General features: G+C 38.0%; 1 protein-coding gene across 2 annotated transcripts in view; it reads right to left on the reverse strand.

The window, feature by feature from the left end:
* Positions 1–1455: 1455 nt before the first annotated feature.
* PDZRN3 (PDZ domain containing ring finger 3) overlaps positions 1456–15163 on the reverse strand; it is a 121202-nt gene continuing 107494 nt past the window's right edge. For both annotated transcript variants that reach the window (XM_031605733.2, XM_031605742.2), the window contains 6 exons: positions 14809–14896; positions 8322–8420; positions 6978–7040; positions 5958–6059; positions 4792–4908; positions 1456–3888 (listed from right to left, as the gene is read on the reverse strand). In XM_031605733.2, coding sequence (XP_031461593.2) covers positions 2338–3888; positions 4792–4908; positions 5958–6059; positions 6978–7040; positions 8322–8420; positions 14809–14896 — 2020 coding nt within the window. In that variant the 3' untranslated portion in view covers positions 1456–2337. The remainder of the gene's footprint in view (positions 3889–4791; positions 4909–5957; positions 6060–6977; positions 7041–8321; positions 8421–14808; positions 14897–15163) is intronic.

Genomic DNA, 15163 nt, shown 5'->3' on the forward strand with positions numbered 1-15163 from the left:
CATTTGAATTCTCAAATATGTTTCTGCTATTATATACATGCATATATGCTCAGCATTCATGTAACTGGCGCCTAAAGGAACTGTTACCTATTAAGTTTTTCCAAAGAAGCCATCACAGTTTGATGATAATTTTACCTCATTAGAGTGTTTCAAATTCTACTCTAGAATTTACAAGTAGAATAAAGACAGCTTAAGTGCTTTGCCATACCTGATTTTAAGGACTGTGATTCCACAGTAATTATAGCTCTGCCTGTCCATCTGAATATCTGAACTTTATTCTGCTATGGCACTCTCACCTGCAATTAAGATGAACTGAACACAAAATCAGAGTAAAGAGGATGTGAGACAGAGACAGGAAGGATCATGTATGATTGTGTTGTGAAACTCACAATTATGTTTTTCCTACTGTGCCACTTGTGACAGCAACCAGCTTTTAGTAAGTCAAGTGAAATCCTGGCTCTAACAAAGTCAATAGAAAAATCTTCTATAGCCTACAGCAGCAGCAGTACTTCATCCCAAAGGAAAGTATCATTTCAAGATATATTTACAGAGGATTATTAGCAGTGTTGGATTTCAAGGGGCAGTGACAATTTACATTAGCTTAAGATGTATTTTCTAGTATTTAAAATAGCTTAGCGTGGAATATGGTAGGCATATAGTCAATGCCAATTCTATGCTAACCCACAGAAGGAATGGGGAAAAAAGCCCCAAATTTGTTGTTTGTTTCTTGATAGCAGACAAAATGGGTACTGAGAAGCTGTTAATCTTTTTCGTTCCAACTTTTGCCTGTTATCATTCAGGTTATAAGTGTGGCTCTGAATAGTTACAACGGAAGAGTTCAGAACAGAAATTGATTAAGAGTTTGGAGGAGAATATTTTAGTGGAAGAAAGCAAAAAGGCAGAGAGGGTGAAGAATTTAGGAGCTATTAATAATGAGTCTAGTTTGCTATTTATCCAGAAAAAAATAAAAATAAAAATCAAGTTTATATCTGAATTCTTATTTAGAAACAGAAAACAAGAAAAGGAGGGAAATATCTCTTTGAAATTCATTTTTTGTCCTTTTCTCCATTTCTTTTAATTTATAAATTTGTCTATTTTTAATGCAAACCTTTGCATGGAGTTTGTAGGTCAGTTTCATATACCATTAAGATACCATGAAACAAAACAGAAGAGTGGAAGTCCTATTTTTTTCATGCTTACAGGTCATCCTAAATGCCTTGTGAGGAGAACATCTGCACTGTTTGATTTTACTCTTCATGTTCCTGCTACTTCTCTCTTGCCTCTTCCCTCCCCCTTAAGAAAACCTCAGTGCTGGATCTCCACCAGGTCAGGATCCAGTCCTTCCTGTTAGGCTTGACTCCGGCAGCCCAGACATGGGAGCTATGCTGTAGGGAAGAACACTCAGCATGGCACAACCGTAAAGGAGTCAAAAAAATTTAAAATCATTTGAAATATAAAACAATAATTTATTTTACTTCATTTTACTTGTTAACATTTGCAGCTAGTGATGATTTAATGAAACAGCTTTTATAATTCAATACATTCAAATCTATAAAGCAAACGGTAACTACCATGGGCTTTTCAAATTCCACAAACTGTCTTATATAAACAAATCAGCTGTACATGCACATTTTTTTCAAGAGGTTGCAATGTTTGCAAACATGCTTTAAAATCTTTAAAGCTGCAGTATACTTCTCTTTGCTTCAGGCTTTTCAGATGAAACCTATATACTTTTTAAAAAAACCTTAGAAAGAAAAATGTTTAAGTGTTGATGGTAACTATAAAAACTGCTGTTTGATAAATGTTAAATATTACAAGAGAATGGCTCTATTAGGAATTCAATAATTCTGAGTTTAAACCTTGAGCTAAATATAGATAAACAGCACTCAGTGTAGAAATGACCAACAGCAGAATAGTATCAGAAAATATGATTTCACAAAAAATACCTATGTGCAGTCGCTCTTGTGGGGTTTTGCATCTTTTTAGACAAAGAAGAGCATGGGTACTTTTTTATATGAATATAGTTTAAGCAAATTACCTGTGTAAGTATGGTTACTACATTTCTGGTATTTAAACACTTTATGTAAAAGGTAACAAGTAAAAAAGTACAATCAGTATCCCAAAAAGCACTGCTAATATTGCCTCTGGAGGAGCTGGGGTGGGCAAACTTTCTCTCCACTTTGTAATGGAGATTCTGGCACCCACAGTCGTAGAGTTCAGTATTTGAACTATAAACTTGATGACTGTATCTTATATACAAAAATCTTGCCACATTGAACGAGGCATTGATTTCTACCCCAATGGTAGTGTTTTATGTACATAATTTAGCAATGATGATTATACAGTAGTCACTGACAGGAAGGAATTGTACACTCGTGTTCCATCTGGTGACTTTGTTCCATGGGTAAGCAGTTCCTGGATTGTCATCCAGTTGTCAAATATTTTTTTATTTCTTTTCTTCATCATTTTTTTGTGGCTCAGTTCAATGATATTCATCTCTTTCTTTTCTTCTGCACCTTGCTGTTCCTTTAAACAATCCAGCCTGCTCTGCATCATAAACTCACGTCTCTTCCTCTGCTCCTTTGCTTTCACTAAATGCTGCTTCCGCTCTTCCTTACTCCAGTAGCGGCCCATCTTCATTTCACTTATGGCATCATCATCAGTAGTCATCCCACTGCGCTCTTCCTTAATCTTTATGGCTCGTTCTCTCAGCAACCTGTCCCTGACTGGTCTCTTGGTGATGTAGCGGGTTCCATCGCTTCGGACCTTCACTTTCCACTCCATCCTCGGCTCATTCTGGCTTGCACTAAAGTCTTTGCACATACTCACCAGACTCATTTGGCTCTGTGCATATTCCACTGCTGATTTCTGTTGGATCAGCTGCATGTAGCTCTGATAGTGCTGTGCATGAGCAGGAATATGAGCATGCTTATATGGAGAGTGGTGGTATGGGGAGACATAGGAGCCAGAAGATTTTTGACCTTGAGTAGGGCTTTTGCTTCCATCACTGGCTTTTCTCTCCTTGCATTCCATCTGTTTGCTAGTGTCAGGATCTTTTGCAGCTGAATGGCATTTACCAGTGCTGGATTCATGACTTTCTGAGCCAGCAAATAAATTCTTTTGGGAGACATTATATGCCACTGCTCCCTCATTACCTTGACAGTTGATGCCTTCTGCAGTTCTACGCAAGGAGTTGTCAGGAGAAATCTCGAGTGTGAGCGGAGTGCTTCGGCAGCTTTCACCCGTGTTGTATGCACTCGAGCTATCCTTGTCAGACTTCTCTGGGAGCTCTGTAATGTCTGAGAGCTCATGCCTGCGAACATCGATGCTTGTGTTGTAGTTGCGGAATCCACTGTTATGCAGCATCCAGGGCTCTCGGTACTGATCCTTCAGCTGCTGCATTTTATGAGCTCTCACAATGTTCAGGCACTCTAGCTCAATATTGCGCAGCTCCTCATTCAGCATCTCCAGCTCTTTGTCAACACTTTCTTGGTCACTTTTGCTCATATCCAGAGTGCTGGTATGGTAATACAGGCTGTAAGGGTTGGCAGACTTCACCTGACATTTGAGTTCCAGCAGTTCCCGGAATCGCTCACATTCATCTACAGGGATGCCAAGGAAGTCGACATCTGTGCAGTCGGCTGAGATAAATGACTCGTTGCTGAACTGCATATCGCCACTTCCAAGGGTGTCATGACTGTATGTCAGCTTCTTCTGTCTCCCTAAAGTGTTAGAGGAAGTGGTGTGATCATCTGCATTGTTTTCTTGCTCAGAGCTCTCATCGTTCCGAGTGCTGTCGTCTGTGCGCCCTACGCCACTGTCCTTCTCGTGCTGGTTAGATAAAATAGTGGCTGTGTCAGTGGTACCACCATCTTCCTCGTGCTTCTTCTAACAGTAAAAATCAAAAGACAAAGAGAAATTACTGCAAGGACAAAATATTTCAAGGTGTCTATTATGAAATAGTTTTCTTAATTGCTACCTGTTACATTTGGTGCATTTTGATTTTTACTTGTATGGAAAGAAAGCATGGTGACTGAAAACACACCTTGATTTGGATGATCTTTTCAGAATAATTTGGTCTGATTACCGTTAGATAGGAATAACACTAGAATGCAAAATTTCAATGCGTTTCTTTTGGCGTTTAGCTGCACAAAATTATCCAGTTCTACTGTGGTGCCAAAATGAGAATATCACTCTTCCAAAAATATGGCTCCCACAAAGGATGCAGAGTTTTAAAAAACTCCAGACAAAAAATGAGAAACTATTCATGAACTTGTATAATTACGTTGATTGTGGCAGGATAACAGGAAACCCAAGTCCAAATCTGTCTCTCTGCATAAATTTGCTTTGCAGAAGCATTTTCTTTGCCTTTCTTGTCAAATATACAGACTTCAGTCATTTGCCTCAGTTCCCCATTTGTATTTTATGGCTTTGGGAGACAGGCAGTTTTTGATATGTGTGTGTATGTCAAATAGGGTATTTTATACAGAGAGCAGTAGTTCTGCCTCCTTTACTTACACTATACTTAGCTTCTACTTAGCTTCTTTTGTCACTGATCACAGCCAGAATGGTGCATTTCTGAGAAGATCATGTTGTCATGATGGAAAAAATGAAAAAGGTAACATTTAAAAATAATTTAGTCCCCAATAAGTTGTTTGTAGATAGATTTTGCAGTAAGTCTTTTTGCTTTGATTGTCATTTGAGACACTAAACGTATTCAGTCAAGTTCAATATCGGAATATTGAGTACAATGTGAAGCTTTGACACCATTGCACAACAGAACAGCAGTACCTGCTGAAGCATGCTGGCAGTAAATTGCATTGCCTGGTGGTGCTGCTCCTCTAACATGTCCATGTGCAAGTCATCCAGAAAATCATTTCTGTCATCGTCCATCCATCCTTCATCCAGCTATGTGAGAAAGAAGGAAAAAAAAACAAAACAAACCAAATGTCAAAAGAATGAAAACTTGTAAATTAGGTTCCTTCTTTGTGGAAGGTGATTGGGAAATTTTAAGAGATTCCTTCCTGTGACAGTGCTGCTATGTCCTGTGAGGATGCACACATCTACTGAGTGTGGGCACTGACTCTTTTATCTTCCCCCACCTCAAACTTCAACAGCATGGCTTTATCGTCAGCAGCCCTTTGCATGAAACCAATACAGTCTTTTCATCCATGGAAATGCTTCTTAGCATCAGGGCGGTTCTGGTTTGCATGTCATTTGATTAGGATGTATAAAATACTCCAGGGTGCAAGGCTTAAATACACCACTTGGGAGGCAGCACAAAGGGCCAGGAGCAAAAATGCTTGCACTGGATATGTGAGTCTTTTTTACTCCCAACCTGTCAACCCCAAGGGAGAGAGCTCAGATACATATAGGCTAACAAGATAGTCATGAGCATGACCCCTTGTTTCTGCTTTGGCGAGGGTTGCTTTCCGAGCACGCGGAGCAAGAGACAGATCAAACAACAGTGCTGTTTGTTCAGCATCTTTGTTGTGCTAATCCCCATTCCATGCAGGAACCTGGTACAACCTTTTATTAAGCTGAGGATGCTTCTTGACAGTATTTAACTACATTAAGAGATGGTATTATGAAGGGATAAATAATAGATGTTTTAATGAATGATTTATCAATAGCTGTAGGATTTAGAATTCAGTATTTGGTCTTCAAAGCCACAGCTTGAAATCATCCAAAGTATCTTGCACTGATAGTTGTAACATACACTGCAGCATACATAAATCACTGAAATTCTTATACTTTGAACTGTAATATAATACATATCTGTAAGTATAATGACTACTGTGTTCTATTATTTTATACCACATGTATGTCCAGTCAAACAATTTAATACGGTTTTAGATAGATTTGGTAGATTTATTTCAGTTAAAATTCTTCAATGGTAAATATTTTCTGCAAAACAGCAAGTCTTTTAATTAAGACTTTACTTATTACTACAGTACCTGAATTTCTGGTCTTGCAACAAGTAAGGAGATATTCTTGCTCTCTTCACTGCTGAGAAGTGCTACGGCTTCTTCTCGGTTCTGTACCTCTATGCCATTGATCTTTAAAGGAAAGAGCAACAGATCGACATCCTTTCACACAGATATTTAAATACTGCCATGGCCAGCTCTAGAGGGCTGCATGGCTGGATAGATCCCAGTGCTGTACAAGCCAGAGAGCTTGAATCAACAGCCATGTTGTTTAGGTAATTGTCAGGCAATGGATGCATGAAGCTGTTTCAAAGCTGTGCAGGTGATGCACAGAGCTTGTTATGAGAACAGAAACTAAACAGTGAGCAAAGTCAGCTCATGTGGGTGGAAAGGAATGTCCTCATATGGGACAGGTGAAGCTATGAACACCATCCCCAGAGACTACATGAGATGTGGATGTCTACATGCTTTAGTCTCTGTGTAGGAGATAGACCATTTCCATCAAAATCGCTATGGTGTGAGACTGCACTGCTGCTCCTTCTGGCATGCAGAAGTGGGTTTCAGCATGCAGTGTTAGACACCCTGTTAATGAGGCTGTCCACTGAGATTCTGCAAACGGGGTCAGAATGGATTTTTTTTGTGGTAGAAGGAAAAGTTCAAGGTGTATCAGAATATGTGCTGGAAACAGGTGGAATCTACTGACAAAATTCTCAGCCTGCAGACCAGGCTAGTATACAGCTTTACTTGGCCAGGAATATCAAAATTTCACTGATACGTAGCAGAGGAAATTCAGTTGTCTTCAGAAAGTTAAAAGGGACTATCGGAATGTTGAAAGGAACTCTATGAGCAACCTGGTCTAGTGGAAACTGTCTCTGTCTATGGTAGGGGGACTGAAACTAGATGATCTTTAAGGTTCGTTCCAATCCAAACCATTCTACAAATACCATTTTAAAGGAGTAATTTGTAAAAATGACACTGAAATGAAGATATAGAATTAAAATGGTTGCAGGTTATAGTGCGTTACCAAGCCTTCAACCTATACACACATACTTGAATAATGCGATCCCCCTCTCGGAGTCGACCATCTTTTGCAGCAATACTGTTGGGATCGATCTACAAAATAAGAGAACTGTAAGCATTTTGGAGATTTTAGGCCTCAGCCTCTTCCTTCCCAGTGTAACCCCAGCATCAGTAATACGACTCATGTGGTAAGCCACTGTGCCTGTCATTGCTGCTACATAGTTGTTACGTCTTGTTAGTGATTACAGGACTTTTCCTTGCTTATGGAAGACAAAATGAAATGCAGGTTAATATGCCAAAGTCAAAACCAAAACACTACTTCCTGAGATATGTCTTCAGGGTCTGTAGGTTTATCATGTTTGCATGATATTTAGTTATACCTCATAATTTAGCGTTTTGCTTTACAGCACAGTACTCTAATTAGAACCTACAGATTTTGCCTACAGAGCAGGAAGGATTATAACCTAAGTGATGCACTCTAAAGGAACAGTTTAGATTTAGTTGATTTTTCCTTCCCAAACTGCACACTGATCCGTGTGATAAAAAGATTCTATAAAATGCTACTTATTTTATGAAAGGAAGCAAGGAGAGACAAATGAGCCCCAGATCTTTGCAAATAAACATGTAGATTTCTTTTTCTTCATTTATACTATTTCTGGAATAATTGAGAACAAAAATGGAAGACAGAATGTATTACAAATCCTCTGAAAACATCATCTGAAATTGAATGTTGAGAATATGTTAGGGAAAAATGAATACTAAACGTCAATATAACAAAAGCCGTTAGCCACGCAAAAAGGGGTCTTATAAATTATAAGAGATAATCAGACATTGCAAAATCCATGTATTTCTGTGATGCAATGGAAAAGAAGAAGTGTTTAATGTGAAATGTTTCTACAGGTAAAACAGGTATTTTTAATGAGTTAAGTCTCAAGTACAACACACATTTGGTGTTTGTACAGACTGAAATAGGTAACATCACAGCTCTCTTCTCTAGGCTTCAGAACAAGGAACATGCATACAAATAACAAAGGCAAACACTTGTTCTGGGGTAGTTAATAATGTTCAATACTGGAGAAACTGTCAATTTAACATTGCTTTCCAAGTGAATAAAGAGCCTTCTGAAGGCTGTGTGTTTGTTTTTTTTCCACTGTATTTCTAAAGATTTCTCACTGAAGTCAGTAGGAGTTGGACTTCAATGGAACAGGATTTCACTCGGTTTGAAGAAAAGGAAAAATAATTAGATTTCTTCCAATTATTACTTTCTAGCTGTTGTTTGAACATGCTACAAATAGAAGTAAGGAGTTGTCTTAAATATCTAGCACTGCAGTTTAAAAGACAAATTTTATCTTAGGGGAATCAGCCCAATCGTACCTCGCTCACATAAATACCAGTGTCATCCTCATCATCCGTTCTGTAACACACTGTAAGACCGAGCTTGTCCTGGCTGTTCACTCGGTGCAAATCTACTTCCTGAGGTTAAAAAAAGAAAAGAAAAGAAAGAAAAGACAGTGAGATACTTGTGAGAGATGGAAGCTATTTTTCAAATGCAATGAAAATATTTTGCTTAAGTGATACAGTGGATCTCTTCTCATTTTACTGTATAGACTAGCTTAACTTACTGAGCAAAAGGTGATTATATGCATACAATCAATACTTCAGGCATTTTTGGCCCTTCAGTCAATACACTGTCATTTTTAAAATAGACCTTTTATTGATCTTAGAGAAAAAAAAAAACACCTATATTTCATGCACAGGTAAGACTTGAAATACTAAAATGCTTATGAAGTATGATTTCAATATTTTCCACAACTGATCTACATATTTTCTTATAAGCAGGGATTTTTTTCTGTCTCTTCAGAGGAAAAAAGATAATATTCTATTACCTTAACTTGTATAATTTTTATGAAATGATGTAATAAGTTTCTCATATGTGTGATTGAAGAACAACATATGGTTATCAAAGCATTTGGTACTGATAAGAGAAATACACTAAGTGCTTCAATATCTTGCAAAGGTGTCATGTGAGTAGGTTGTGCTTTTACCATTCCAGGGCTCTGCAGTGGTCATGTTGGTCTTGGAGACATTTAAGCCATCTTAAAAATACATGGTTTTCCGCAGGACTTTTTCCCACAAGGACTTCATCTGGGTTGTTTTCTTCTATGTTTGCTCCTGGTTTGTATAAAAGTGTTGCAAGATATTCACTAAGCTGTGGGATGCTCCTGGCTGCTGTGTAGTCTATGTAAACATCTCTGTTCTCCTCCTTTCTGAAGGAAGTCCCAAGAGCCCAAGGGATCCTAACAAACTTAACCATCTTATTGTGACTGCTGCATTGTCTCTTCCACAGGGAGGAAGGCTGGCTTGCACTAGCTAGAGAAGGAGTAACAAGTGTTTTTTTTTACTCTACTCTGTGGAGAGCAAGGCTTTGAAAAGGGCTTTTCTTCTCTGCAGCTTAAACCTGGCTATGGGGCTTCAGCCCTATTGCAGTGAAGGGATGGAGTGGGGCCAGGCAGATAAGGCAAAGGGACCTGTGCAAAGAAGGGGGAACAGCCCCTGTGTGAGCTGAGGGCTGTCCCTGCCAAGGGCAGACCTAGCTATGCTCAGGATGCATCCAGCTTGAACCTTGTGTTCCTGTGAAAAGTCCTGCTAACAGGATTCATTATTTCTGAGTGTCTCTTCTGTTTTGACCTGTGCTGTGCCATTTGTAAGGGCAAGATAATAAAACAAGCTGATATGAATAATTTATTGGCATGTCAAGATGACAGCTGCCAAGATCAGCAATCTCATGTTATTTACTTGTCAACATGTGTAATTTCTTTTTTTTCAAGAAGCATTGCTGTAAATGTCAGTGACATTTCAGATGGTATTTAAATGGTTTCAATCAATAGTATCCATGGTGAGCTGCTGCTCTTTTTCTCTTTTTCACTCTCTTTTGTTACACACTGGATGAACACAATGCTTTAATAGTGTTTTGTTTTGTTTTGTTTTGTTTTTTAGGATTTCTAAAGCTTTGGGGGATTTCTAGAGAGGAGGTAAAAATTTTTCAGTAGTAGAAGTGAGACAAAGTAGACCTGATTCTAGTCTTAGTTGATGTGATTAATCCTTGGAAGTACCACTGCAGCTAACTCATTTATTCTGGATGCAATCAGGCTGTGATCTAGAGATGAGGTGAGAATGTGTTGAATTGACATAATTCAGGCATATTTCCTGCCTGCTTTAGCAAAAAGACTTCATGTTTTGAGGGAAGTTTTCATACAGTTTACTTGTTTGAAAATGAAATAACTGAGAAATTAGTGCTAAGCTCACTGCTGTTTGTTATGCTGGTACTGAAAACATATATACTGTGTTAAAAAAAAAATAAAAAAAAATATACATGTATGACAGTTTTGGTCATATTTGAAACAGATCCTATGCAAGCATGAACACTTCTTGAAGTGCAGGCAGCAAGGTAGTAGCTTTGTTCTTCCTTCTTCCCTTCAACATGTTTTAATAACAATACTGTTTTTCCAGCAGTACACAAGTATGGAGAGTACTGTGATAATTAAAAAAATAAGTAAGAGTCTATATTTAAAGTAAACTTTCTCTGACATCTTTAATACACTGGAAGGTAATAAATGATCTAGTATATTAAATAGTATATATTTTAAAAAGAGAACAGACATGTATGCTTTAAAAACAAGCTCACAAATAAAGCACCCAAAAGCTAAAGCAAACAGAATACTCTTAGAGCAGGTGTTTAGAACCTCCATTTTCATGAGTAATTTGTTGACATTCTTACCCTCGGGTACAATCCCTCTAGTCCTTGGCAGGAATGGAATAACTTGGTTTGATGCTACCCAAATAAGATAATTTTGTGTACTTAGTGGTAGGAACAGCTGCTGTCTATGGGTCTTTGTATCAATAAAGTTTTAATATAATCATAAAGGTTTGAAATTTTTGAGAGATGAAAGTATGCAAATTCCACTTGGAGTTGAAGAATCAACTCCAGCATCTTGCAAGCAAAGGTTATTTCCCTTGTTTGGGGTGGAATCTGTAGAACGTACAGATACATGAAAAGGAAAAACAGAACAGAAAATTGGCACCTGCAAGTACACATATTGTGGTAGCTTGAGTAATTGTACTAGGAATTAATTAAGCTCTGGGAATTAACGTGGACCTAAAGAACTTTGAAGGTTTAAGTCTGGACAATGACATTGGACTTGCCGTGTCTTACTCCTCTCTCTGCTGCGCTGCCCTGCTGGACAGCCCAAGGGCCCAAGTGTGTGAGCCTGCAGTGCTGTGTGCTGCTGCTGCAGAAGCAGCCACTGCATGCACAGCAGTGCCTGGCCTGCTTCCAAAGCCCTGCTAGGCACCTGCTCATTCAGTTTGCGCAGGCATGCTGCACAGGCAGGAGATGAAAGAATATTTAGTGCTTAGCCAGGGCTCAGATGCTGTTGTAATGAATGCTGTATGAAATGTATCAGCCACCTACAATGAGGAAGGGGGACACTGAAGTGTCCCAGCACCTGGTCTAGATCTGCACAAATTAGTTAGCAGACTATGCTGGTATAGACAAAATGTGTAAGTATCAAGGGATGTGTTAAAATGATAATTGTGAAAATCTCACATATGATGTAAGTTTTACACAAATACTTTCAATCTTTTGCTTCTTTATGCCAGGTTAAAGTGAGATTTTGAGAGATGTTTGAGAAAAATAAGCTTGCACAGGAGATTTGTTTGAAAGATTACCAGCATCATGTGAAATGCAGGGCCAAGGAGGGCTCAAAGCGCTTGCTGCTTAAATCCACATGGCATTTGGAGAAGGCAGAAGGAAATAGATGTGCGCTATGGTATTATACCTGCAACTGCCCATAATAATAGATTAGGAATAAGTAGTAATAGTAAACTAACCTCTGTCAACTCAAGAGAGCCTTCATATGCAACAGATTATTGGATTATTGTACTGGTGATTTAAAATTATGGCATGCTTGTGTATTTACAAAGATCCAAGTCCTTTCTCTAACAAGAAAAAAATGAACGAAGTAGAAAATTGGAAGGAGTGGGAAGTAATGGGTAAAAAAAAGAAAACAGTGCAAACGTTCAGAAAGTATTGTCCAAAGTTTGCACAGTAAGTACTCTGTCCTTTGTCTCTCTCTGTAAAAAGTGGTTCTTTTTTTTTCTTTTCTTGAGCTTACTTCTGAGATACCTGCTGAGCAGGGCCAACTTTTCAGCCCAGTCATTGCTAAGGTGTGAGAGCACATTTCTGTGCTCCTGGCATCAGGGCTGTGACTGCAGTGGGTGGAGAGTGGTCGCAGCTGTTTGGAATAGGCATGAGGTCAGTGGCAAAGAGCCATCTAAAAAAGCAACTTCAGCTTTTTAAATGAAGAGTTCATGTATGTTCAAGATGGAGTGAGAGCATGAGAAAAGAGATTTTCTAGATGCTAGCAAATGTTTCATGTTGCCTTTCATCTCCAAGCTGTGCTGTCAGCTCTGATGAGCTCAGTTCTCTGCTCAGAAAAAACACAAAGTTGGATATAGGAGGGGAGAAAAGGACAAAGTCAGATGTGAGAGAACAAGTGTCCTTTTAGATTTAGAATGTTCTCCTTTGTAATTTCTGAGAAAATTAGCTCACTGAGAAAGCCCTCACTTAGGCTGCATGGTTGTTTGAATAAACATATTAATGCATAATGCTGCTGGGGAAGCCTGCAGTGGCATTATTCTTCCTTTATGAACCCAAAGTGACTTCTGGATGCGCGCCTCTGTGAAAAATGAATGTACTTTAATTTGCAATTGAATCCAGAAATAGAATAGAATTCAAGATTTAGTCCTCCTTTCCTGGTGGCATGTAAACTTAAAGAGAAAGGAAATAATATTTGCTTATTTTAGTAGTAGGAAATATATGGCAGTTACCTCCAAATCCTCAATTTTTAGTTACATTTTGAGAGAGAGAACTGAGAACACAATTTTGGTGTCTTGGCAATACTGCCAGCATAAATTCCTTCCTGAGAGTTATTTACATTAGAAGCTTGTTGTGAACTCAGTATTTCACTGTTCTGTGTTTTGTTTACTTGGTACAAATCACTAACCACTCAGTTGTAGACCATAAAAGTTTGGATGAGGAGCTGCTGATTTAAATTCAAAGCACGTTTTATGGGCACAGAAACCCATAGGGCTGACTTGATGGCTTTCTTACTTTAGGCATTCTTGCTGCAGTCAATGAAACAGTGCCTTTGTGGTCCTTTAAAACATATCTATCAAAAGGCAAACAAAAAAGCAACTAGCCAGTTGAGTCCCTGTTAGCACTTTGACCTTACCATTGATCATAGTCACTACAATTTGAACAGGAATCTTTAGTGGTTTTTAAGAAATACTGTTAGGCTACAGAGACTTTTCTAACGTTCATCCCCCTGTGCTACTGAGCTGATCACCTTTTACCATCAAGTACTATATCAATGTCAAAATTATTAATGTTGTGGTTTAAGCCATATTAATGTCTGGCTACTGAAGTGCATGTGTTTAAACTGTTTTCAGCTCAACTGTTTGACCTTCTAATGGAAGCAATATGATTTATCTACAATATTAGATTTCCTAAAAGATAGATTTTGAAAAGACACTAGCAGAAAATACTAATCTGTTCTATGTTTTCCTTTAAGACTGGATTTGTTCCTTTTTATTTAAGAAAAAAAAAAAAAAAGGCATTTCTTTAAAAAAAAGGCCTTGAAGTCTGCTAAACAGGGTTTGTTCTGCTGACATTCTGATTTTATCCTGACTTCTATTTGGGTTTGTATACAGAGATGAATTACTATCAGATCTGCAAAATTTGAAGACAGCTTGCAAACTTTTTATGGGGATTGAGGCCTTGATTCTGCAAACACTTTTATAGAGGGGAACAACTTTATGCTCATAGAATGACTGAACTTTGCTCCTGTTGAAGCTGTTGATAAATCTGTCACTGGTTTAAACAGGACTATAGATAGACTGCCATCACATGCTTTGACAGCTTCTATAGCAGGACCAAGATCTAAGAAATCAGATGTGCGAGCAAGCTAGGAGTCATCTGTGATCTAGTCACTTACTGTTAATCATGAACGTATTTTCTGGATCAAATATCACTGGAAGTATTTAGAAGTACTGAGGTACTTTGCTGCTATTTATTATAAATTATGAAAAGCATTTCAGTACTGTTTAAGTAGATGCAGAAGTAGGGCCTACAACCTTTATGTTGTACTCTGAGTGGCTGGGAATGGGTTGTAAGACTGAGAAAACTGAAAAAAATCTTCCAATGGGACATGCAAATATGAAAACCACACATGAATTTTATAGATGTGGCAGGCAAATGAACTTGCACATCTTCATGACTGACCTATAATTTTGTATGTATCCTCATGTAACTGTAGTAATGAAAAAGGAGGGAATAGCTTAGTATAGTGTCAGAACTGTTCTAATCTTTTCTTGTAAACATGAAATATTTCTAAGTAATATGATTGAGAATGTCTGTTTCTCAGCTGGGAAACATTTAAGGGAAACACGTGTTTTTTTAGAGTGACTGTGTGGAATAAGTCCTGCCACTGAGCAAACCTGAAAAACCTTTGAGATTCTAGAAAGTCTAAATCAGCACAGTTATAGAGAATTTACCTGATGGAACTAAGGAATTCATTATTTATGTTAATTAGCAGAAGATTTAGCTCACCACTCCATGACACATTGTTAAGCACATTGCTAAAGGTATCAGTAAGGTTTGCAACCTGCAAAGTAACCAAGATGCAGTGTTATTAAAAATAACTGCTTTGAAATGGTCTTTTCACTTTATACAGGATATAAAGACCAGGACATCCACATGTTAGGCTTTCAGTAAATGAACTGGTTACTAAACATTAAGTACCTCCAATTCTAACTCATCTCGGTCCATTTCTTGATGGATTCCTCCCATGTAGTCATTTGGGTCATAGTATTCATGTACTGATGGATGACTGGAGAAAAAAAAAATATTTGTTACAATAGCACTCAGTTCTATAGTTAGCACAGCAATGCATTCCAAGTTTATAGCAAGTCATCATGAAACACAACAAACTAACAACCACCACGAAGGTACACACAGTTAATTATATACACTATACCATTTATACCAATAAATGTATTTGACAGTATGTTACATGTATTGCAGGATGAATCAAACATTTGACACCTGATGATGAATGAGAGATTTGTAAAAGAGTCTTAACATTTGATTAGTGACT

Source organism: Phasianus colchicus, chromosome 11, assembly GCF_987193195.1.
Source record: "Phasianus colchicus chromosome 11, bPhaCol1.hap1.1, whole genome shotgun sequence".
NCBI classification, from domain to species: Eukaryota; Metazoa; Chordata; class Aves; order Galliformes; family Phasianidae; genus Phasianus; species Phasianus colchicus.